Source organism: Herpailurus yagouaroundi, unplaced genomic scaffold (assembly GCF_014898765.1).
Source record: "Herpailurus yagouaroundi ecotype Mexico unplaced genomic scaffold, PumYag 182, whole genome shotgun sequence".
Classification (NCBI taxonomy): Eukaryota; Metazoa; Chordata; class Mammalia; order Carnivora; family Felidae; genus Herpailurus; species Herpailurus yagouaroundi.
In genome coordinates, this window is record NW_024412413.1 from 45,383,009 (window position 1) to 45,408,840 (window position 25,832).

General features: G+C 36.5%; 1 protein-coding gene across 1 annotated transcript in view; it reads right to left on the minus strand.

The window, feature by feature from the left end:
• TRHDE (thyrotropin releasing hormone degrading enzyme) overlaps window positions 1–25,832 on the minus strand; it is a 387,000-nt gene that overhangs the window by 17,364 nt on the left and 343,804 nt on the right. The window contains exons 13-15 of the mRNA XM_040491410.1: window positions 19,816–19,963; window positions 17,812–17,909; window positions 17,234–17,341 (exon numbers count right to left, since the gene is read on the minus strand). Of these exons, the coding sequence (XP_040347344.1) occupies window positions 17,234–17,341; window positions 17,812–17,909; window positions 19,816–19,963 (354 nt within the window). The remainder of the gene's footprint in view (window positions 1–17,233; window positions 17,342–17,811; window positions 17,910–19,815; window positions 19,964–25,832) is intronic.

Sequence of the window (25,832 nt, forward strand, 5' to 3'; positions counted from 1 at the left end):
ATGTTTATCCAGTGCAGCACAGTGCCTGGTACCTATCAGGGGCTCAGTATGAGTGTTATCTAAATGCTGTGCCTAGCCAAGTGCAAGGTACATAGAAAATTGTCTCAATATGTGGTAATGACATCCCCCTTGTCAGTTTTATTACTATAAGTAGTAGTACGAAGTGGCAACAAATATCTTTCTCCATCTTTCCCGAAAGAGTACAGGACTAAAATGAAAGCAGATATTAAGTTTTTAGACAACCTCTCTACAAGTGAAATGAGTAATTATAAAAACATGACTGACAATACATGAAGTTTAAGGCATTACAATAAAATACACTTTTATAATCCCACCTAACTTGACCGGTATACTTGTCAATCAAACGTGCCACTGAATCCATATAAACACCCTGGCAACCAGAAGCAGTATTGTTTCATAGCATCTCTTCTCTACAAGAATCCTAGCAAAGGGAGAGCAGAATCCAGGTGAAGTATGCGACCATGACGGGTGGGAAGAACACTAGGCAGCCACGCGGTTGGCCGGCACCCTTCCCACAGCAGCGAGGGTTGCTGTTTTAGGGGCTCCGCCCACTTGTGTCTGCATGGTGCAAGTTCATTCCTATTGAAACTTAGGCATAACAAAAGAAATGCTAAACCAGTATTCATGACCTTTTAGTCCTCAAAAGATAGAGTGGATAAACCTGGTGGATAATAGGCCAACCAAAGATATTTAAAATTCCTGGGTTTTTTGCACTGTTGGTGGGAATGCAAATTGGTGCAGCCGCTCTGGATAGCAGTGTGGAGGTTCCTCAGAAAATTAAAAATAGACCTACCCTATGACCCAGCAATAGCACTGCTAGGAATTTATCCAAGGGACACAGGAGTACTGATGCATAGGGGCACTTGTACCCCAATGTTCATAGCAGCACTCTCAACAATAGCCAAATTATGGAAAGAGCCTAAATGTCCATCAACTGATGAATGGATAAAGAAATTGTGGTTTATATACACAATGGAATACTACGTGGCAATGAGAAAAAATGAAATATGGCCTTTTGTAGCAACGTGGATGGAACTGGAGAGTGTGATGCTAAGTGAAATAAGCCATACAGAGAAAGACAGATACCATATGGTTTCACTCTTATGTGGATCCTGAGAAACTTAACAGGAACCCATGGGGGAGGGGAAGGAAAAAAAAAAAAAAGAGGTTAGAGTGGGAGAGAGCCAAAGCATAAGAGACTGTTGAGAACTGAGAACAAACTAAGGGTTGATGGGGGGTGGGAGGGAGGAGAGGGTGGGTGATGGGTATTGAGGAGGGCACCTTTTGGGATGAGCACTGGGTGTTGTATGGAAACCAATTTGACAATAAATTTCATATATAAATTAAAAAAAAATTCCTGGGTTCTGAAATGTTCAATACCTATTTATATTTTAATTTTGCATATTTGCAAAGAGGTATATGCTGTTCTTTCCTGAAGAAAGGAAAAATGATTGCTGAAGGGGGCTCATTTTAACTGTTAATATCCTGAATTTATCAAAAGATTATATTTTAAGATAACAGCACTCCTTTAAAATGACTTTTATAACTAAAATAAATGTACTTTAAAAGTGACATTCACTTTACTTAAGCTGAAAAAATATATATGAAATTACACTTAAAATTTTTAAGTCCCATATATAAAGCAGCTCTTATTTCTACAGGGTAGGAAGGAAGAGGTTTGGTGAGGGTAAATATTTAGGCTATAAAACCACTTTTTAAATATAATTGTTAAAGCACAAAACGTAAGAAACTAGGTGGCTCAGACAATATTACAATGAGGATAAAAAGAAGGAGACATCAAAGAAAAGGTAGAAAGAAAAGACACAAGTGAGAAATGTACAGAGAGGCCAGAAAATTCAGCACGATGATGACAAAGACAGGCAGTGACAAATACCTCCAGAAAAGTCAATGGGAAAAAAGCAAATAATTAGAGAATTTGCGACCTGATTTGATTAAACTGTTTCTTTGGCCTGGATTTTAAACACTCTACTGAAAAGCCTAGAACACTGCTATTTAACATTTCATAACTCAGAACCTCATGACATCCAGAATCAATTATACCCATGAGAGCTCAAAAAAAAATCAAACTGCTTCCTAACAAAAGTAAAAAAAAAAATAAATAAATAAGATACCTCTGATGACTCACTCTGAAACAGTGAGCCTGCTAATATAAATAGCTCTAAGACTATAACATCATTTAAAACTTTAGAGGTATACAATTGTAGTAGAAGTTGCGAAATGGCTGATTAATTGCCCTATTTATAGACGCTTGTGTTAAAGATGAAATAATTGGGGGCGTGTGGGTGGCTCAGTCAGCTAAATGTGATTCTTGATTTCAGCTCAGGTCATGATCCCAGGGTTGTGAGATTGTGCCTGAGTAGGGCTCCCTGCTGGGTGTGGAGCCTGCTTAAGATTCTCCTTCTCTTGCTTTCTCTCTCTCCAGCTCTCTCTCTGTCTCTCTGTCTCTCTCTCTCTCTCAAAAAAAAAAAAAAAAAAAAAAAAGACAAGATTAATGGTTTCCTGATTATCAGGTGCCCATTATCCATGGCTTCTCAAAGAATCTGCTCTGTCTTGAGCTGTGATCTTTAAGTTTCTTTCATTCAACTATGGTCATAGCACTGTAAACCTGCTGTGATAAGAAGTCTAAATTTACATGTGTATAATGGTGTTGTCTGAATCATGATGATTAGTAATCAGTACATTAACTAGGAAGACAGGAGATAATGATGGGGATGACACATTAGTAACATCAGCAATCCATAAGCACTGTTCTCATTCAAATCATGACCCATGCCTGAGTGTTTATAAAAACCCCACTGGATGACATTGGGCTCCACCTTGACAAATAACTCCTATTGCCCAGGAATAATTTATAGCAACATTCATTGTCTTTTGTATTCTTCATAGAAAGGTTGGAAATTACACAGATTTATTTTATCCATCAAAATACTACATCTATAAATGTGAGGGCTTGTGCAAATGTGGTTTACTTTCATTTCTAATGCACTATCAAGGTCACTGAAGTTAACAAGGCTGATTCTCCAGCCCGGGGAAGAATCAACTATGACAATTTAGTTAATTTTTTTAGTCATAAGCACTAAGCTGTCATGGGAAGGCAATAAGTAATGTATTTTTCTCACTAGCAATGTCCCCAACTAAAAGTAGATTTTTACTTCGGTCAAAAGTAAAATTTACTATTTGTGTGTGTGTGTGTGTGTGTGTGTGTGTGTGTGTGTGTGTGTATGCACACTAACCAACATGTAATTCTGTAGGTTTTCAGAGGTTTAACTAGTAGAGTCACTAACAACAACAAAAAAAATGCTGTACTTTTTAAAAATACAGAAGTATTCTTATTTGTATCAAATCCTAGGTGCTCTAGATGTTCTTTAACTTCACTTTGACCTTTCTGTGAAAAGCAGTGAAATCCCTGGTAAACCTCATATGTGTGTGTGTGTGTGTGTGTGTGTGTGTGTGTGTGTGTGTGAGTGAGCGTGCACATGCGTTAAGGAATAAGGATAAATTTAATTAAATTTGATAATTAAAAATAGTTAAAAAGGGGCGCCTGGGTGGCGCAGTCGGTTAAGCGTCAGACTTCAGCCAGGTCACGATCTCGCGGTCCGTGAGTTCGAGCCCCGCGTCAGGCTCTGGGCTGATGGCTCAGAGCCTGGAGCCTGTTTCCGATTCTGTGTCTCCCTCTCTCTCTGCTCCTCCCCCGTTCATGCTCTGTCTGTCTCTGTCCCAAAAATAAATAAACGTTGAAAAAAAAATTAAAAAAAATAGTTAAAAAGAATCTATTCCTGTTATATAAGGTATTAGAAAATTATTGGGAAAAAAAACAATAAGCTGGGTCCTGGAAGAAAGGGGAATGGCAAAAGTGAATGATAAAATTACAAAATAAGGCCAAAAGGCATATTTTGCACTGGCAGATGATAAATATAAGAAAAACATACTTTTGAAAAGACACAAACTGGGGCGCTTGGGTGGCTCAGTTGGTTGTGCGTCCGACTTTGGCTCAGGTCATGATCTCGCGGTCTGTGGGTTCGAGCCCCGCGTCCAGCTCTGTGCTGACAGCTCAGAGCCTGGAGCCTGTTTCGGATTCTGTGTCTCCCTCACTCTCTGCCCCTCCTCTACTTGCGTTCCCTCTCTCTCTCTCTCTCTCTCTCTCTCTCTCTCTCAAGAAATGAATAACATTAAAAACAATTTTAAAAGACACAAATTTTTTGATTTTCTGCAATAACTGAAATATATGTATTTACATGTACATGTAACCGGCAGGTACTCTGCATACACAAGGAAGCAGGGTGTATATTGGATGCCTGCCCTCTATATTGCAGAAAAAAATAAATAACATTTATTTATATATGAAAATAAAATAGAAGTCACTCAATTTTTTTATATTTGAAATTTCAATTATAAGAAGAATCTCAAGTCATGAAAAAGAAAAAAGAAGAGACTCTTTCAAAATATTTAGAAGGGATCCTAAGAAATGAAATGGGTTTTTTGCAGTGAATTTTAGGGATATCGCCACATAATTATTCTATTTTCATACCACTGACCATTCCCATGTATTTTACACATTTACAAAAAGAATTGGATGAAGACTGATGATAGTACTTTTGTCTGAATTTTGTGAGGAGTAAGAAGTGCCTTCTCAGTATCCCGTTCTTGATAAAAACCTGAAGGAAGAAGTTAAGGAAAGTTAAAAGTTCAACTGTGTCTCTGTGCCATTCCTTGATTTTCCATCAAAGAAAGAATAACAATGCAAAATGTTGATTACAAACCAAGTTTCAAATATGAGAGGCTGAAGATGTGTGTATGCATTTACTAGAGCTTTTATAATCCCTAACAAATTACCACCAATTTAGTGGCTTAAAACAACAGAAATGTATTCTCTCACATTTCCTATAGACAGAAGTCTAACACCAACGTGTCAGCGGGATCGCTTTCTTCTGGAGGCTCCACAGAATCTGTTCTATGCCTTCTTCTAGCTTCCTGTGCATCCAGCAATCCTAGCCATCCCCAAACTTGTAAATGAATTACTTCAATTTCTGCCTTAGGGCTTACGCTAAATCCATGTGATCTCATTGCAAAATCCTTAATTACATCTGCAAAGACCCTATTTCCAAATAAGGTCATATTGATAGATAGTGTTTAGGATTTATTTAAACCTAACTTTTATTAAACTTTTAAAAATTTATTCTTGAGAGAGAGAGAGAGAGAGAGAGAGAGGGCAGGGAAGGGGCAGAGAGAGAGGGAGAGAGAGAATCCCAAGCAGGCTCCACACTGCCAGCACAGAGCCTGATGTGGGGCTCAAACTCATGAACTGTGAGATAGTGACCTTAGCCAAAATCAAGAGTCAGACGCTTAACTGACTGAGCCATTCAGGTGCCCCTAGACACATCTTTTAGAGGTCACCCTTCAACCCATGACAGTGTGTGCATGTGCTTTTATTTTTCCTGTTATGGCCAAGAAATTACAAGTCATCAAAGTTCTTTCTCACTTTTAGATATTTTCAAATATATATCAAAGAACAATATTTAATGCTTATAAAGCATTTTTCGTCAGCATTATCACAATACTAAGCATTATCACACTATCATTAGAAAGACTAACATGAATTATTTTCATTTTCATTTTGAGATAGAATGAATCATATATAGAGAATCTATCCTAAGTCTTAATCACAAGGGGAAAAAATAAAAAGGGAATATTGTTATTATTACTGAAGTGTTTCTCAGTGTTTATATTATTTTTGGAAAATGTAGAGGAAATTTCTTCTTTATTGTGGTTGGTAGCAGTTGTAATAAACCCGAACCGGAATCCGTTAGTATAATCTACTCTCTGTGAGTAAGTAAAAATGTTTTGGAAGCTGCAAATATTTCTGTTGGTGCTCCAGCTCTGGCTTAGTAAATAATAATGATCACTACTGTGAGTTAATCAACTTTGCTCCCTGTGTTGTCCATGTAAATCCATACTCACTTAGCACTTGTACTGTGACAAACGGGCAGGTAGTTAAAATAGAGCCATTCTATAAGTGATCAATAAGCATATCTTTTGATAGATGGTACAAAAGTTCAATAGCGTTATGCCCGAAATTGGTATAATATCAGGCAAACAATATGAGCATGATAGGAAGATTACTATTGGCAGAAATGGGGGGGAATACCAATCATACTGGAAATAAAAACAGTTAAATTAAATCAAGTCACCTTCAAAAGCATGCTTTTGTAAAAATTAAAATACCTTAAAAAATACTATTGACTACTCGCCTCTACGCATGGCTGTAATATATATATATATATATATATATATATATATATATATATATATTTTAAATTTAAATGTCAGGAAAAAGCCAAAAGCGTCAGGAAAAAGAAAAGAAGCGTAAGATTGTTTCTGAATTTTATATTAGAATATAAAATCGTTAATGTATTTAGATTAGAAACTAAATATGATGATAAGAAAATGAATAGAAATACGCACTTAATGAAGTTATATTAGCTCTTGAGGCAATTAAAGTTCCTGCTACACCAAAAAGTAAATTAAAAAAATACATCTAGATTAGTGAGTCCCTCAAGTAGGTAGGTCATTTAGTCGAATATTTTTCCCGTGATGGACTGAACTCAACTAGCACGTACTGAATTCTCCAAATGGCCAGGAGAGGTGGTCCTTTCAGTGTGATTCCAGAGAAACTTAGGAAAAGATAGATAATAAGGCCCTTGTTTCTATATAGGTGTAGCCACTACTTAATATATGACCTCTACTTATACAAATGACAAATCAGATAGGATTGCTGGTTATGAAGAAGATTTCTAGTTTGACAAAGGAATTCACACTTGTATTAATTCAGAGAGCAGGCACACTTCCTACATTTCATATATGATTTTTCTTCTATGCAGCTTTTCCAGAACACTTTTGTTTGGTAACACACTCTAATTTTAGAAGAGAGAATTCCTAAAGTTTTGATGAAAGTGCATAATCAATTAACTGGGATTTTTGCTCTCCTCAGCAAATATAAACACAACAAACATGATTAACTGAAAAAAAAAAATTGCAAGATTTCTAAGGGTGTCCTTGGGTCAGTACATACTCTGCCTAAACAGCTAAACTTTTGGAAAGTACCAAGATTTTAATCTTGAGAAACAATGTTGAAGAAGAAGGCCATTCTCGTACACTGTGTCTTTTGTTGAACATCTCTTTTCTCCCTTTGCCAGAGGAATGTGTGTTTTTCCTGTAGGCCTCAGGTCAGCTGTCACTCCACCAGAATGTCAGTCTCACTGACAGGTCAAATTGTCCTTTTCTTATAAATCTCCCTTCTGGCTTCTCAATACAGTTAAAATCGTATAGTGTTTCTTACGACATCCGATTAGTCACACTCTACTCCACTGGGCTATAAGCTCCAGGAAGGCAGAAACCGTTTCCTTTGGTTCATCATTGGATCTCTGGGGTCTTTCAGAATGATGCCTGAGATGCTCAAGATATATGTGGTACTTGAGTCAAGTACTGTAAGAGTCTGAATTAATACTGATTAAGAATACGTATCATTATGGAAGAACTATGCTATTACTACTTTATTTTAGAAATAAAGCTGAAAGTTAAAAACCAAGTCTGCTATCAACCAGATACACCGTTATCCAAATGTGGACCCAGGAACCTGGTCCTGTACCACTGCATCCATCATGATGAGTGACGTAGCATGTTAAATATGTTGTGAAGGATGGTGATGATTTTTATGGTAATTGTGAATTATTCCAGAGATTATGACCTGAGCCGAAGTCGGACACTTAACTGACCGAGCCACCCAGGTGCCCCTGCTTTGAGTAAAATTTTAAATACACATGAGAAAATCATAAAATCTATTTTGAACTAAACTTATTTTATAAGGCAAAATAGAGTGCAAATAGTTGTATTTTTCAAGGAGAAATGAGTGAAAGTAAAATTAAGAATTATACAGGTTTCTGGGGACATTTATAAGAATAAATTCTACACATATTTTTGACTACCATTTTTACATATTTATATCTACAGATCTCCATCTTTAGATTGTATTTATAATGAAAAAGATTAATAATAAATTTAAAAATATGAAAATTGGTAGAGGAAATAAAACAATTTTAGAATACACTGGAAATGTTAAGCTTCAAGGGCTATAACTCATGTCTGGATTTTACCCAGCTGCTGTTCAATATTGTGATTTCTCAATTCTTCACCTTGAACTCTTTCCCTACGTTATATTCTCTCCCTAGACAAATTAATATATCTCTCACTCTTGCCATTTCTACCCACATCCTAGTCCCATGGCCTTTAAAATGAAGTGTTCCTGTCTCTGCAGGTAAGACTTCTTAAAGAATATCTTTATTCATTATTCCTTTAAGGCTATAGGTAGTGTTACAGCAATTAAGTTCCACATTCTAAACGTTCATATAGATACTTCTCTTTTCATAAAAACCCTTCTTCCACTTTCCCTCATTTTCCAGGAGAAAGGCATATTTCTCATTCACTCATCTTGTATCTTCTGAGGATGCATTGTACTGCAATATCAAGTAAAAAGTCAAAATACTGATGTTGATATCTAGAAAATGACTTTTCAATTTTTGTTTTAATTCTTTGTTTCCACAAAATCTGAAGAAATGCCCAAGCAAATTGTCAGGTGATAATTTAAAAATTTTGGTGATCAATTCCTATGTAATTTTTGGCACAACACTCGGAAAGACAAAAGAAGTGTTACATTGCTATAATATAACACCTTCCATTCCTATCTATTTAGTTTTCTGTATAAAGTTTCTCGGTAATGGGGTGCCTAGGTGGCTCAGTTGGTTAAGGGTCCGACTTTGGCTCAGATCATGATCTCACAGTTCATGGGTTTGAGCCCCATGTTGGGCTCTGTGCTGACACCTCAGAGCCTGGAGCCTGTTTCAGATTCTGTCTCCCTCTCTCTCTGCCCCTCCCCCACTTGTGTGTGCGCGCGCGCTCTCTCTCTCTCTCTCTCTCTCAAAATAAATAAAATATATAAAAAAGTTTTTAAGTTTCTACTTTAACATAAAACATGGTGATACTTTTCTTATTCTAGCAGTGAGTAATATTTGTCTGTGAATATATAAACTGGGAAATAAAAAGGCCAATCTCAAATTTTACATCTTTAACAATTTTTATTTTTATGTTAGGAGATTATTTATCAAAGTTTGCCATGTGTTTATGTTGATCAATCATATACAAGTAACCATTATAATGAAAACTCAATTTAGAAAAAAAATTAACACAGGATTTTATGACATGAAAAAACTATGTGTATGTGTGTGTCTGTATGTGTGATATGTGTTTCTTGTTGCAGAAAAGTATGATAGGGTGATCCAAAAGGATTTTCTAGCAAAAATATCCTATATTAGAATACAATTTGGTGAGAAAAGAATAATATAAAATGTGTGGCTATTAAGTAAGAACATAAATCATATTTTTAAATGGCTAATGGTAGGTATAAAATAGCTAGGGTGTTTCAACTCCATTGGATACATTTAGAGTTTTGAACGAATTTTGTTGAAAAATGTCTATTTTCACTATACTGAAAGGTAAATCCTTGCAATTACTTTCACATATGGTGGAGAGTTTTTGATGTAGACTTAAAAATGTTATCTCTGGCAATTCATATGTGTAAACGTTTGAGCTCTATTGGATTATTCTGGTGAATTGTCATGAATGCCTTCCTTTTTCCCTCTTTATATCCAAGCAGTCATTAACTCCTCTCAGTCTTCCTTCCTCAGTCAAATATATCCATGTGGCTTCATTTCCACCACTAGCTCTCAGGGCTGCAAGTTTTCCCTGTCTCTCTGATCTAGTCAAATCCCCTATGACAGTCTCTCAGAACAGCACATGTTTCTTGGTTGCGCTTCTCTGAGTTTCATTTTTAGTTTTGTGTGATTACTCTGAACAATCCCTGTCTCCCTCCTACACTCTCTCCCTGCCCCCACCACAAACCTTTGGGGTATGTCAGGGCATGAACCACATATTCCCAGTGCCAGGTAAGTAATGGGGCCGGCATTAGCTGAATGAAGGAACTTTGCCTTCCCACTGTCTAGCATCTAGCACAGTTCCAACACAGAGTAGCTGCTCGATAGATACTTACCGAACACATGAATAACTGAAGACATACCCTTTAAGCTTTATAATAATCAAATAACTATATACTAATAAACAAAGGAGAACCAGAAGTTGACAAATCATAAGGAAGATGTATGATTTTATGTTCATGCACAGTAAGTATTAAATTTTGGACTGTTATATCTGATGTAAGCACTGATGATTTGGGGGCACTGCCCTTGCTTTAGAAACAAGGTTGAGGGGCGCCTGGGTGGCGCAGTCGGTTAAGCGTCCGACTTCAGCCAGGTCACGATCTCGCGATCCGTGAGTTCGAGCCCCGCGTCAGGCTCTGGGCTGATGGCTCAGAGCCTGGAGCCTGTTTCTGATTCTGTGTCTCCCTCTCTCTCTGCCCCTCCCCCGTTCATGCTCTGTCTCTCTCTGTCCCAAAAATAAATAAACGTTGAAAAAAAAATTAAAAAAAAAAAGAAACAAGGTTGAGACTTGGAGTAAACACTGACTCCTCTAAAGCCACAGCTGTCTAATGACAAACCAGGAGCAAACCGGATTCCTCACCTCTGCCCCCCACCTCCCTGCCCGAGGTTTGGGCAGCCCCGTCCTTTGCATTACTCTGTACAGACTCCCTGCTGGGTTCACCTGTCTGCAAAATGCTTGTGCTGGTAACTGAGCACTAAAATGGCAGGTCTGGCTGGTATAACTTTGGCTTATGAAAACTTATCACAGGACAGTTTATAGTAAGAAGAATACAAAAAGCATCATAAAGAACAAAGGGAATAGGACCATAATAACTTGGGAACATGGACAATAAGTTAGGATCTATGTTTTTAGGGGAAGAAAACATGAAGTTTCTGAACCAGACACACAGACCGTAGCAAAAAGAGCCTTTTGTCTGTCCCCCTTTGTGTTCTCACATAAGAAAAGTGAACATTGATGGACAGAGGGAGACACAAAGGAAAGGACCTTAACTGGAGCTCTTTTCCTGTGAGATACAATGAGCTATGCCTGATGGAGGGACATGAGCAGCCAATTAAAGGGAGGGTGTGCAAAGAAATATTTACCTAGAGGCCAAGCCAGGCAGTATTTCTTAAAGCAAGAGAAAAACGGCAAACGTACCCATTCTCTTAATTGAAGATCTCTATGGTAATATTTTGTTCCGTATTTTATGTTACAGGTCACATGCTTAAAACCCCAAAACTTACAGAGAAGATCTGATATTGAAGCATTCTATACCACTCTATTCTATACCTATTCCTACCTTCCCCATTGAAAACTAACACCACCAGTTTAGCCACTGTGTGGCTCAGTCCGTGGTTAAGCAGCCAACTCTTGATTTCAGCTCAGGTCATGATCTCATGGTTGGTGGGATCAAGCCCCATGTCAGGTTCCATGCTGACGGTTCGGAGCCCGCTTGGGATTCTTTCTCCCTGCCTCTCCCCGACTTGTGCACATGTGCATGTTGTCTCTCTCTCCCTCTCTTTCTCTCTCAAAATAAATAAACTTAAAAAAAGAAACAAAACTCATACCATCTATTACACAGGGTATGGTCAAAACAAATAGAGGGCAACTCCAAAGATGATTCATGTTTAATGATTTCCTATAAAAGCTAATTAATAAACAGACATTCTTTCATATAATTCTCATGACTTGTTTGGTTACTAATATTATTGTCATTTTTCAGATGATGAAACCCAGTGATTTTCCTCAGGTCGTTCCGTGGCACAGCTGAAATTTGATCACTGGTGTCTTTGACTTTGAAGACAGTAGCCTTTCCCTATACCTGTAGTTCCCAAAGCATAGTCTCCAGGCCAGCTGATTCAGCATCAGCATCATACTGAAACTTGTTATGGATACAAATGGTTGGGCCCCATTCAACCTACTGAATCAGAACTCTGGGGGTGGGGCCCAGCAAACTGTTTCACAGCTCTTCCCAATGATCCTTATACATGACCAGATTTGAGAACCACAGGCTGATTCCTGAGCACTACCTACATAAAACTGTTGCTTATACTCATTATAGAGAGTCCTCGAGTTCTGTTGGATTGTCTTTTTTTTTACCCTTTCTTTGTTTTTTAATCCTTTTTTGAACATATATTACTGATATACGGTAATTTGATATACCACGACAGAATCACATGCAGTCTGGGAGTGGCGACCCAGATCTACTACCTATTGTTATATAATCTTGGCAAGTCGTACAGCCTGTGTGAGTTTTAGATTTGTTTTCTATAAATATGAAATAAAAAGGAGATCATGCACAAAAAACAGTTAGTCCAACATCTGAAATGTACTAACCACTCAATAAACAACTATACTTTTCATTATAATCATCATCATTAAAGACAATAGTATCAGTAACATAATTAATTGCATGAGTAGTGAAGTTTATGTATTATGTATGTTCCAAAGCACCAGAGAAGTTCCTCTACTTTATAATTTGTATTATGGAATGGCCTTAACTTTTCCATTTCAAAATAAATGTCCAATTCATTTCAATTCAATATACATTTTTGATAGCCCATAATATATAAGGTATTCCACAGTTTCAGGATATTTTTAAATTTTTATTTATTTATTTTGAGAGAGAGAGACAGGGAGAAAGAATACAAGTGGAGCAGGGACAGAGAGAGAGGAAGAGAGAGGATCCCAGGCAGGCTCCGCACCATTAGCACAGAGCCTGAAGCAGGGCTCCATCTCATGAACCGTGAGAAATCAAGCTGAAATCAAGCTGAGTCAGACTTTTAACCCACTGAGTCACCTATGTACTCCCAAGATATATATATTTTTTTAATTTTTTTCAACGTTTTTTATTTATTTTTGGGACAGAGAGAGACAGAGTATGAACGGGGGAGGGGCAGAGAGAGAGGGAGACACAGAATCAGAAACAGGCTCCAGGCTCCGAGCCATCAGCCCAGAGCCCGATGCGGGGCTCGAACTCCTGGACCGCGAGATCGTGACCTGGCTGAAGTCGGACGCTTAACCGACTGCACCACCCAGGCGCCCCCGATATTTTTTAAGTAAAGTGATGATACCAGTTATCAATTGAGATGTTAGGGAATGAATATCACTATTTATTGAATACTTTTTAAAATTCAATACTTGGGGCACCTGGGTGACGTAGTCGGTTGAGCATCTGACTCTTGATTTTGTCTCAGGTCCTGATCCCAGGATTGTAAGATGGAGCCCTGTGTAAGACGCCGTGTTGAGCGTGGAGCCTGCTTAAGATTCTCTCTCTCTCTCTCTCTCTCTCTCTCTCTCTCTCTCTCTCTCCCTCCCTCCCTCCCTCTGCCCCTGGCCCTCACCCTACCCCTGAAATGAAATGAAATACTTTAAATTTTTACTCTGTATTGGCTTAAAGCTTTAAATATTACTTTTTGACATTATTTGAAAAATAACACTTTTTTCCAAAATTAAGAGGTTGTGTTATTGTGGATACACATTTAATTTAAGGTTAAATTTTTTATTAAATAAAACCCCATATTACCATATTGTCATCTCTGTATGGTTAAACTGTACAATCCCAATAGTGTTTTACTACAGAAATTTTAAATAATAATTCACCTGCAGTAATAACATAATCCCTATATTTTACTCAGTGAAGCTTATGCCAACTATTTCTTGTTTATTTGTACCAATCAGTGAAAGAAACCAATTTCTGTCCTTTTCATTATGTTTTTTATACATAACAAGGCTATCATCTTGTCTTTTTTTTTTTTTCAGAGTGCAATTTTCAGGTCTCACAACCTCCTCTTGCAGCTCGTGTTTTCAAGATCTTTTTATCATTTCTATTGTTCTCTACTGAATGGTTGGCAATTTGTCTCTTTTCTGAAATGTGGTGTTCTGCTGAACTCAGTGCCCAAATCACAGCCTAACAAGACCTGAATGTAGCTCATCCATTTTTATGCATGACATCACCATTACAATTCAACACACTGGAACATTTGAATATATTAACAGGGACCAGAATGTCGACTCATTCAATTTATCATTCACTGTAATTCTTGAATTTTTCTCTCTCTCTCTGCTGCTACCATCCTCTAGCTTTTCAATGCACATTTTGGTTCCATTACCTTTCTCTGCACCAACTTTCAAATCCATTCTATTTTCTTAAATCCAATGTCACTGACTTGACCTACCTCCCCAGCATATCAAGATGAGGTCGTAAAGTAGCACAGCACCCCAGATTTGCAATCTCTGCTAATTCCATGACTCAGTGTCCTTTCGGCTTATTAGCATAAATACACAGCATCTTCCAGGGCTTTTTTTAAAGATGGTTTTTAATGTTCCCATTAAACACAAACAAGGAAACAAACAAAACTGCCTGGTGTATTACTTCAGGAACATTTAAAAAGAAACCTTGTCTTCTTCATTGATTCAATTTAAGAAAGTTAAATTCAGCATCAACTACAGGATTACACTATTGTTTTAATATTCAGCTGTCATCAAAAAAAAAAATACAGATTAAATCTCTGATCTTCACACACAGGTGAGTACCAGCCAGCCTTACTGCAGGAGGTCACTTATGTATGTAGTGACATGTCATATGGCTGGCTGAGCAAATCTTAGTAAACGCAGAGTTAGTTCCACTTAGTATGTTTACTTACCCAGCTGTAGAAGAAAGCAAAGCAGAGAATATAAAAATGATGAAGGAAATAACAAAAGAACCATAAAGTATTAGACCCCAATTTAATTATTTTACCATAAAAAAATGGCACAGTTATCAAAACTGAAATGAGCTGACAACTTCCATGTAAACTTTCATTTATAAGGGAATTTTGGGAGTGATGGATTGTTCAAATTCACAAGTCAAAACGTGCTGCACTCATTAAACTAGGCATCAGTCCATGTGCCTTCCTTCCGCTTGGGATCCCCGTCTACCCACCGTAGGGACTCAGGCACTTGCCCCTGCCTCCAGCCTGCCCTTGTCCATCCATCAGGATCCTGCTCACTCCTCAGGAGGGTGAATGTGATTCTTCCAAGGCAGCAATCCTCCTTTCTTGGTGTTCACACCCTGTCCTAGCTCTTGCTTCAAAGAACAATTATCTGTTTATAGAGCTGTACTTTCTCCTGATTTTAAGCTCTCCCTCTTCTCTTTGCTTTCTGCCACAAGCTGGTATTGAGAGTTGCTCAGTAAAATTTTGCTAAATAGATGAACTATTAAAAAAATAGCATTTTCTCAATAGCTGTAGTTTTAAATGTACTAAGTGGGGTGCCTGGGTGGCTCAGTCAGTTGGACATCCAACTTCAGCTCGGGTCATAATCTCATGGTCCGTGAGTTTGAGCCCCACATTGGGCTCTGCGCTGTCAGCCTGGAGCCTGGAACTCGCTTCGGATTCTGTGTCTCCCTCTCTCTCTGTGCCCCCCAACTTATGCTTGCTCTCTGTCTCTCAGAAATGAATAAATGTTAAAAAAAATTGAAAGGTACTAAGTTATAGTAGGCTTAAATACTCTCTATAGAAATGACATTAATGCAATGGTGAATGTGTTATTTTAATAAAATGTTAAGAATACATTTTAACTTGGGTAAATTCATTAAAGGGTCAACAAACAAATATTGGGTCTGAGAAAAGGCATGTGTAGCAAAATGAAACAAATAAACAAATGAATAATCAAAAAATGGAAGAAAATAGAGACCACAATATTTAAATAATATCTTTCAACTTTTCTTCTCATATGTATTTACGATTATGTATCTTATTATGGATGTATTGATTTTGGATAAATTTTTATGTGTTTGTCATTCAACTATATGCGGTAGAATTAAAGAAGGTAGTAGAAAAAAAAGGAAAAAAAAGTTTCCATTTTACTATTTTCAAGTTTAATAGTTTTCAGAAGACTTCACAAAAAGGATAATCATTAGTAAAAGTTAATAAATGAAAATGTTTTTGTTCTAGAGAAGACTGGTGACAGATTTAATCACTGTCAAGTACATGATGGATCAATTGAAAGATGATAGTGATAAAATATTTTCCTTCTTGGCTCAGGGTAAGACCAGAAACAGTTCACTTAAAGAGCAAAAAAGACCATGATAAAGAAGGTGAGATAGTAGGACTAATTACTCAGTAGTGCAGTGAAAGATTTCTTGCACAGATTTTTAAAGTAGGATAGCTATGCTCTGATCTGGAGTCAGTTAGATACTACATTTAAACCTAGGTCACTTTCGACAAGACAAAAACCAATTTGTTTCCTAAGCAGGTTATACTCTCTGTGGTTCTCTATGCTCACCTAGACCAAGTCCCTTTCTCTGTTCCCATGGAGTCATCTCAGACACTCAGATCAGGGACAAGCCCATCGTGGCTTGCAAAATAGAACCACCTGAATAAAACTCTCCCCTAGCTTCCACCCCTCTGAGCTCACTCTCCTTAACACAGGGGCCAAATACTGGGAAAGAGCGATTATAAATTGCCCAAAGTGTAATAAGAAATGGAACATCAACGTCCTTGGAAATATAAAGACACATAAGAAGGGTTAAAAACTGTAGTGAAAAGATCATGATCCTCAATTTTTTTATGCTTAATATTCTTTTCATTAACATTAACAAGTGACATTTGGAATAGTATTTTTTTTTTATCAAAGGCAGTTCTATCAAACAATTTTAACATCACATTATGTACTAAAATCCTATATTGTGAAATTCCAAGATAAGATACAGGTTTGAGGTCTCTGTCAAGGGTCACTAAAAGAGTAAAGATCTTTTTTATAACCTTTTTGGTTTTAGTTTTTAATATTAACGTTTGTTATGCTACTTCACTTACATCATATGCTCACAGTGTTTTATGAATAAATACCACAACCTTTGTAAAGAACCTTAGAATTTGTCCTAAATAAAATTATTTTGTTCTCACGGAATAGCAAAGCTATCCAAATTCAAAATAAGCTGACACCTTATCCATGAGAATAAGGGCCTACATTAAGAAAGTTAGTTTAAAACTCTACAAAATGTTCCAAAAATAAGTGTATTGCCGCTTTTGTGCTGTTACCTTGTAAGCTGTGAACCTGAAACACGGCTTTGCAGGGTTTTTCCTTGTCTTGTTTTTCTCCAGTTGATAAAAGCAATGTATCAACCGAGAATCTGAGAGCAGTATTAAATCATATCAGAAATATAGGATTTGGCTCAATTTACCTGTTCCTGTTGCTGGAAATCCAATCTGAAATAAGTGTTGATGCCTGCTGATGACAGTGCTTGTTGCCAAAACTGCATGCCAGCATTATAACTTCTCGACGTAGCTCTCTAGGTACCATCAAAGGGAAAAACAATTAAAATGCAGTGTTATTATCCGGAGAGAAAGGATAACTTATTACATAAACCATAGAGAAGTAAATAATCAGCACAAAAATAATTTTCAGATACAGAAATCCTATTTTGCTAAGGAAGAGATGGTCAGGCAGAGTAGAAGTTATGCATACTAAAAAGTCTTCTCTGGAAACAATAATACAGTGAGGGGCACGGGTTCGAATCTCCCCTTTACGAATAAAGGATGATCTTAGATTAGAACACGACAAAGACATGCTTTTGTTCTCAGTGCCAGGTAGTGGAAACTGTGCACTGATGAGTACATCAGCAGGCCTCCCAGTAAAGGGAGATGAAAGATGCAGAATGAGAGACAGATCATCTCATGCTGCTGAAGTCACCATGGTACTACAAGTATGCTATTGTACAGCTCTGGGGGAAAAGAAGCGAATAAGAAAATAAAACAGTACTCATGTTGGTAGGATGCTTGAACAAGAGATCCATTAAAATTGTTTTTTGGCCATCCAAGCTTGATGTATGTTGCTGCAACTTGCTTTAAAATATATTCCTAAATGGGGGTTAGAGGACATGAAGATAATGTCAGTCTCAAACGTCTCCCTGCTGATAATTAAAATTATGTAATAAGATTAAAATATTTTCTAAAGAAGCCTTCTTTAAAATATCAGTAAAATAATGGGCATGATAAATGCTCTACTTTTATTCAGCTTAGTATTTCAAATATAGAAAATAAGGATAAAATACAATCGCAATGGTGGAAGACTACTCCTTATTTCCTATTGAATGATTAAGTAATTTGCACTATTAAATATTTTAGATGACAATTTTTATAGCACAACAAGGAAACTGAGGAATATTGATAATGTCATCCATGCACGCACATGCACAAATGTGGGTAGATACAGCTTATGAAAATAAGCACCAAACTTTTATGCATTTCATGTCAACAGAGCACATCGAATGCAAAACAATTAGGTAAGCACAGCCAATAGCCTGGCATTGTTGAACCTGACATACTCAGAACGCTCTGCAGTAAAAAATATGGCATTTCAAAGTCAACAATCCATTGAGCTAATGATATATTTAAATATTAGAGAGCAATGTAAAATATGCTCTCCTCACTTTAATGTGGTCCTTGAATTTTGTCAAAGGAATGAAAGCACTGAAATTACAGTAAAAGCAATTCTCAACTTTTACTGAAATTGAGGTGTCTGACATGAAATATTATTCCAAAGTACAAATATACACAAAAATGTATTTTACTTTTATGGAAGTTTAACATTGCAGTGTCTCTGTGTTGAGAGCAAAGAGAAGTGTAATAAGTCTTTCTCTAGCAGATAAAAGTTATACCGTAGCTGTAAAGACACATTTTGTTTTGCATGTGTGTTGTAAGGGATTAGACAAAACTAATAACAATGAACAGGCAAGCCAGGATTATTTCAGTTAAAAAAAATATTAGAACAGAGGCATTTTCATGCAGACTTAGAAGAAGAAAACAAGAAGCAACTCTGATAGCCATCAGACAATTTACAGAGTGCTAATAAACAGATTTCATGCCATGGCAATCTAGTCTCGAGTCATTCCAAACGTGTAGGCTAATCAGCAGAGCCAGCGTGTCATAAAAAATGGGATGACTTTACAAAACACAGGGCAGGCTGCTAAGATAACTGAAGGAAACCAAAGGGTGCTCAAAGATGATAGGAGGCACAGAGACAAAGTCTCATATGCAAAGGCTCGCTGTGATAAGAAATTTAGGAACCAAAAACTCATTAGCCATAGTTAATCCTAATCTTATTCAAAATGGTTGTTAAATCAGATTAGGTGGTGTCTACAGTGCAGTTTGCATTTATCAGGCTGCAGCTTAGGAAATCTGGTCAGGTAACATTTTGGAATGTTTGTCATGTCTTCATGTCTATTTGGATTATCTATTGTTTGCTCTCCTGTATCCCCTTGGACCCAATTATGAATGGGCTTTCGCCTCAATGTTGATCTTATCCTTGTTAATTAAGGAAGTGAATTGAATTCACTATGCCCTTTTGGATAAAAATAATGACTAAGAATCTTTACTGAAACTGTCTATATTCTGTTAAGATCTTTGGGATCCCTCTACCCAGGGTAAGTCCTTTGTGAACACAGAGCCCTTTAACTCTTGGAAAGTAAGTTAGAACTTTAAGGATTTGCCATGTATATTTGTTCTTTTTTTTTTTTTTAATATTTGTTCTTAAATTCTGAGTCATGTAAGCTTAATTGACACTTTTAGGCCAGAATAAAAAGTAGCTGGTATTAAATTTCTTCTTCAAGTAATTATCATCAGTGTTGCACAGAAAATCAGGACAAAAATGATAACACAAATTCGAAGAAGGAACGCAAATGACTCAGGATCAGTTACATAAAGTAGATAATGAGACAACAGTTCATCATCCGAAAATAAGAAAGAAGAAAATATGTCTTTTTACATTGAAGACATTGTATTTCTCCATGCGGTCCAGTAATTTATCTAGAGGATAGAGAGCTCGGCTGGCAGCATGCCAAGGAAGAAAATCCTTCTCCTCAGACAGGTATCTGATAATCTCCAGGGGAATATGCTGAGGCAAAGAGCCAGCTCTGTACAGTGAAAAAGTTAAAGTTAATTATTTGCAGGAAATATACATGATGATGCAAAACTGAAGATTTCACTTATGCAAATAAAAGGCAGAAAGCAAGATTCATCACAGTATAAAGAAGCCATACCGAGGGCCATAAAAATAAAATTACTCACTTTTTAAATATAGTCCTACTTAGGATGCCATGTACCTTAATATATACAGAGTTAGAGAGTTAAAAATTTACATACACCAAAATATCAGAATGCATATTTTTTAAAAGGAAAGAATTCTGGAATTTAAATAAAATCAACTCTAGGTACTTTCCTTCACAGAAACTCTTCAGAGGCCATATGTAATTGAAAATAATTGATTACTGAAATGCAAATTCAGTTTCTCAATGCATTCTCTTTGCTCTTCATGTAGTTCTGTGTAATAATATTTAACACAGATTGTTTTCAAAAGAATAATCAAACTAAAGTGGCAACTTACAGTTTTGACTATCTCTGTCATATTATGATATGAGCATTTTTCAAAAGAAATGGTTTCCATAACACCTATGAAAACTTCAGTTAGATTTTAATAGAGTCCAAATTCCAAAAAAGTTAAAAGACTCAACTCTCCCATTTATTATTTTTCCTTCAAAATATATTCTTTGTCACCTTGGGGACCCATGTCAGATTCTTCAGAGAATATGAAACTGGAGCTTTTTAAGATGATCTGAACACATGTTGCCTATATTTAAAGAGGGTATATCCAAAAAAAGGATCCCAAAAGAAGTGTATATCTCTACTCTCCAGGAGGTTGCATATAAAATCCTTCAAATCAAAGCAATATAAATGACAATCCACAGTTCATTAGAAGATGGGCTCTCTTACCATTGATGTCCCTGATGCATACACATAGTTGCTGGATATTTTTTTACATTAATAATCAATTGAATGCAAGGGTGCCTGGGTAGCTCAGTCAGTTAAGCCTCTGACTTTTGATGCTGCCTCAGGTCATGATCTCACGGTTTCCTGAGTTTGAGCCCCACATCAGGCTCTGTGCTGACAATGCAGAGCCTGCTTGGGATTCTCTCTCTCGCCCTCTCTCTGTCCCTCCCCAACTTGTGCCATCTCTGTTTCTCTCAAAATAATAAATAAACATAAAAAAAATAATCAACTGAATGCAGACTTTTACCACATGGACCAAGTAAATATGAAAGCAACCGAAGCCTGATTATCTCCTTTATCTACATTTCACACCATTGTTCTTTTGTAGAATCACAAAATTGGATGGACCTTATTATTTGTGCTTGGTAGGAGGTGGACAGACAGGGAGCAAAGGCTTTTCTCATCTTCACTTCAAATAAATTTGCCAGATTTTCTAATTCTTACTCACTGTAACAAGCAAAAGTTACTCTATGGTAAACTTGCAGCCATGTTTATGATGTTCATAAGAAAAAACAATTGTGATTGGGTGGCTCAGTTGGTTGAGTGTCCAACTTTGGTTCAGGTCATGATCTCATCACCTGTGTCATCTCAGTCGGTGCTGACAGCTCAGAGCCTGAAGCTGCCTCAGATTCTGTGTCTCCCTCTCGCTCTGCCCATTCCCTGCTCTCTCCCTTTCTCTCTCTCTCTCAAAAATAAACAAACATTGAAAAAAAAAAGATAAAAAACAAAAACCAATTCTGAAGACCGTGCTTCAGTTTTCTTTGAATTAAAAAAAAAAAAAAAAAAAGGATGTGTGTCACTCTAATGATTTGGGTTCACTCATGGTATAAGATCATCAACCACAGTTAATGTCTGATATAAACATGAATGGCGATAATAACAAATGCAACAATAACCTCAAATTTCCACATAATTTCAACATTTCCTGATGTTTGCATGATTTAGAGCACAGCTAGACTTGTGCCACTTTCTTTTACAGTTTCCATTTTATACATCCTTGAAGAAAGAGCATGAGATTAGGCTCTGGCAATAACAATTAAATAAGGAACTATCTTTTTTGCTAGGGTGGCGTCTCAATAACACCATTAAATTTTGCTTTTAAGAGTTTGTTACCCACCAAAAAGGCAATATATTTTTTTTTTAAAATAATGATTTGGCTTTCCTCCTTAAAGGAAACATACCTTCCAATACTTCAGATTTTGTCATTCATTTCCCCTGAACTTTTAATTTAAATATTTATTGGCATGGCGATAATAAATTTATAATCCAAATGTCACGAATTGTATAATTTTAGATTTGCAGCAGATTTATCTAGAAGCCATTATTTTTTGTTGAAGAAATAAGAAAAATAATGTAGTAATAAAAAACACCCTTTACTAAGCAGTGAACTTATTATGGATCTTCAAGCGAATTTGGAAAATCTGGAAAGGTGTTGGATTTATTTTATTGCTGATTTAAACATATTAGTCTTATGTCAGTTATAATTCATTGTGTTTTACTTCATCCCTGTAAATGGATGGACATTATTCAATGACTTATGCTTTGTAGAAAATATGACTACAAAGTAAAAAGATGACAAATAATGTTATGGAAGAGATGGGTTTGAGAAAGAGCCAGGAACCGCAAATGTTTCCTATAGAATTAGACAAACAAATTCATCTTGCCAAGTCTCACGTTCCTTACCTGTGCAATAAGGGTTGAACTAAGACATCTTTTTTTTATCACCCAAAACCTTTTATCCTAACCTACTTGTCTGCAATTTAAACTGCCAAAAAAACATTATAATAATATGGTCATACTTTATTTGTTTAAAATTTTGAAAAAATACTTTGTGATTTTATATTCCCCCTTCTTCACTTGTCTAATATGTATAAGTCTAAGAGGCAGGACTTGGATCTAAGTTTTAGAATATATCTGACATAGTATAAAGGAAATTAAAGCAAAGAAAGCCTGATAGAAGTTCCGAATAATGACAAGCCAAATAAAGTATTCATTATATAGAGAAATAGAGCAAATTCTGATTTGAGTCCTTATGGCAAAATTGCCAACTTCTCACCATGCTTTCCTTTACTTCCTAGGGTAGATTATAATCCCACTTTCTTGATAATTAGGTATGGTCATATGGTAACTAGCCAATAGAATATGACTATTCATCACTGCCAGTGTTAGCCCATAGACATCTCCCATTAGCTCCTCAATACTCTTTTCCCCTAAACTAAATCTTTCAGGGTGACCTTGGAACTCTTTTATTGAATGCGTCAGAAACCCACCTGGGTCTCTGGATGACTGCCTGCCCTGCTACCAGTTTTCACACCAGTTCTGTTATGTAAGCAGGAAAAACACTTCTATTGTGTTTGATCCAAATACATGCTTGGGTCTATTTTTTAAAGCAGTTAACCTTCTCTAATGCAGCCCTCAAATAGAATAAGAAACAGATTACATTCAAATTGCTCTCATTTGTGTTGTTACAAACATATGTAAGTAATTACCTGCTACATAATTCAATACACTTACATTTAGCCTACTAGATCAAAATATGTAGCTACACTCAATTGGATAAGATGATCAGCTTCATTACAAAATTAAGACTTGTAAGAGATAATGTTGGTGAATAAGTTACCTAGTTTAGATACGTGTTTGTGTAATTGGCTGGTAATGATATCTGTGATTACTACTACTGATAATGCAATCAATATGGGGGAAGTGTGTGGAATCCAATGAATGGAACACTACATTAGCTCCAAGTAATCGGCCTAGTAGGGAGCACATTTAGGGTCCTCATGCTGAAATGCAGTTGCCCTAGATTTGCATCATCACAGAGAAAGGCTGTTAACAAAATAAGGGGAAAATAGCAAACCTAAAGAATATTTCATGTACAATTAATTTTGTTTTACTAATATTTTAGGAAGAGGTTGTAGATGAAATCTATCTTCTGTACTAGTGGGGTAAAGGTTGGCATAAGAAATAATTTAGAAATCAAAGAAAAGATAATGGGGAAATGAAACAAATGAGGAAAGTTAGAGAAATAGATAAAAATTGTCCACATGCACCTATATAGTTCCTCCACCCATTCCCCCTCCCTAAACACACACATACCCTCTTCTTCACTTTACTGGAGCTTGTGATGAAATATATCTTCAGGCATATAATAGAATACTTTTTATAAGAAGAAGATTAAAACCAGACTATATTACTAGATGTTGAAATGCACTGATCTTAGCTGGCTTTGTTTTCACCTAAGATACAAAGCTAATTTTTTTTAATATTTTTTGTAATGTTTATTGATTTTTGAGAGAAAGACAGGGCACAAGCAGGGGAGGGCAAGCGAGGGGGAGACACAGAATCTGAAGCAAGCTCCACGCTCTGGTTGTCAGCACAGAGCCCAAGGCAGGGCTTGAACCCACAAACCATGAGATCATGACCTGAGGCAAAGTCAGATGTCCAACCAAGTGAGCCACCCAGGTGCCCTCCAAAACTACTTTTTAAAAACAGCTCTGAATTCTGTGAATGCTAACTCTTAAACCTACTGAGATGGGTGGCCTGTACACAAATAACCTATTTTGTGAGTTTTCTTGAAAAGCACTTGGCTTCTGGGTGCTTGAAACTTGGGAAAAAATTAAAAGCACAAGCAGACTCTAGAGCATCATAGTCCAGATTTCATAATTGAATACTCCTTTAAAACCAATTAATTGCCTACTCTATATTTCACATTTTGTACAGAAGACACTCTATCTCTCTTTTAGGGCACAGATTTTTTTTTTTTTAAGAGAGAGAAAACACGGGGTGGTAGGGGCAGGGAGGGGCAGAGGGAGAGACAGAATCCCAAGCAGGCTCCATGCTGACAGCATAGAGATCATGGGATCTTGGGACCCTGGGATCCCAGGACCCTGGGATTATGACCCAAGCTGAAATCAAGAACCTGATGCCTAACAGACTGAGCCATCCATGCATCCCTAGGGCATAGATTTTTAAAGCAGTTGCTAAAATGCTTAATTAAAACATTTACCATTGTATCTATTATTTTTCATTATTCATTATTAAAGACTTTAATGTGTTCTTTGTGGGAAGATTCCATGATGGAGACTGGAAACTGCAGCAGTTCTCAGAGTACCATAGAATGAAAAGAGAAATACACAGGGGAGGTATCTCCGTCAACCAACAGTCTATTTGGTCAGTTCACGGAGAAAATAAAGATATTATTCAGATACTGGAGAAATGTTATCTGCACAGATGGAAAGGAAGTTACCTTACACAGCCCCATAAAATTAGAGCCTCAAAAAGTTGCACAATAGAGTTCTCTTAGCCCCTCCTCCTGTTTCTTCTCTTCCATGAAGACTTCTTCCACAACTGACTTAGGCACTTATTTCCTGGGCTCACATAACATCTCAGTAACACCTCTATTCATAATAATTATCATGATATTAATCATAATTTTATCATAATACTATCTTTCTCACTCACTGGACTTAGCTCTTTAAGGAAATGAAGCATGCTTTGCCTATCTTTGCATCACCAAAGATAGCCTAATGCAGAATTTAGTACAAAATAAGTACTCAATAAATGTTTTTATACTAAATTAAGTTATGGCAATAATGTCATTGTTCTTAAAAATAGGAGTATTTTACAAGTATATTAAAAATTAAACATGACCATAGATATTTATTAAATTAAGCATTTTCTAAAGTTAAAAGATACCAACATCATGGGAAAATTCTATTGGAGTGAAATTTATAGTATTTTTTGGTCATCTTGTTTATTAATGGTACATATGATAGAAGATAAGAAAGCCAATGCTATCTAGCTAAGTAGCTTTGAATAAGCTAGTCTATACCCAAGTAAAATAGCTTTTAGCCAGAGAGAAAGTGGAAGCATTATATAAACATCTCTGTCCTTTTTTTTTTCTGATTAGCAAATTACTTTCCTACTCTCCTAGAAGCAATAGTATTATTTTATACT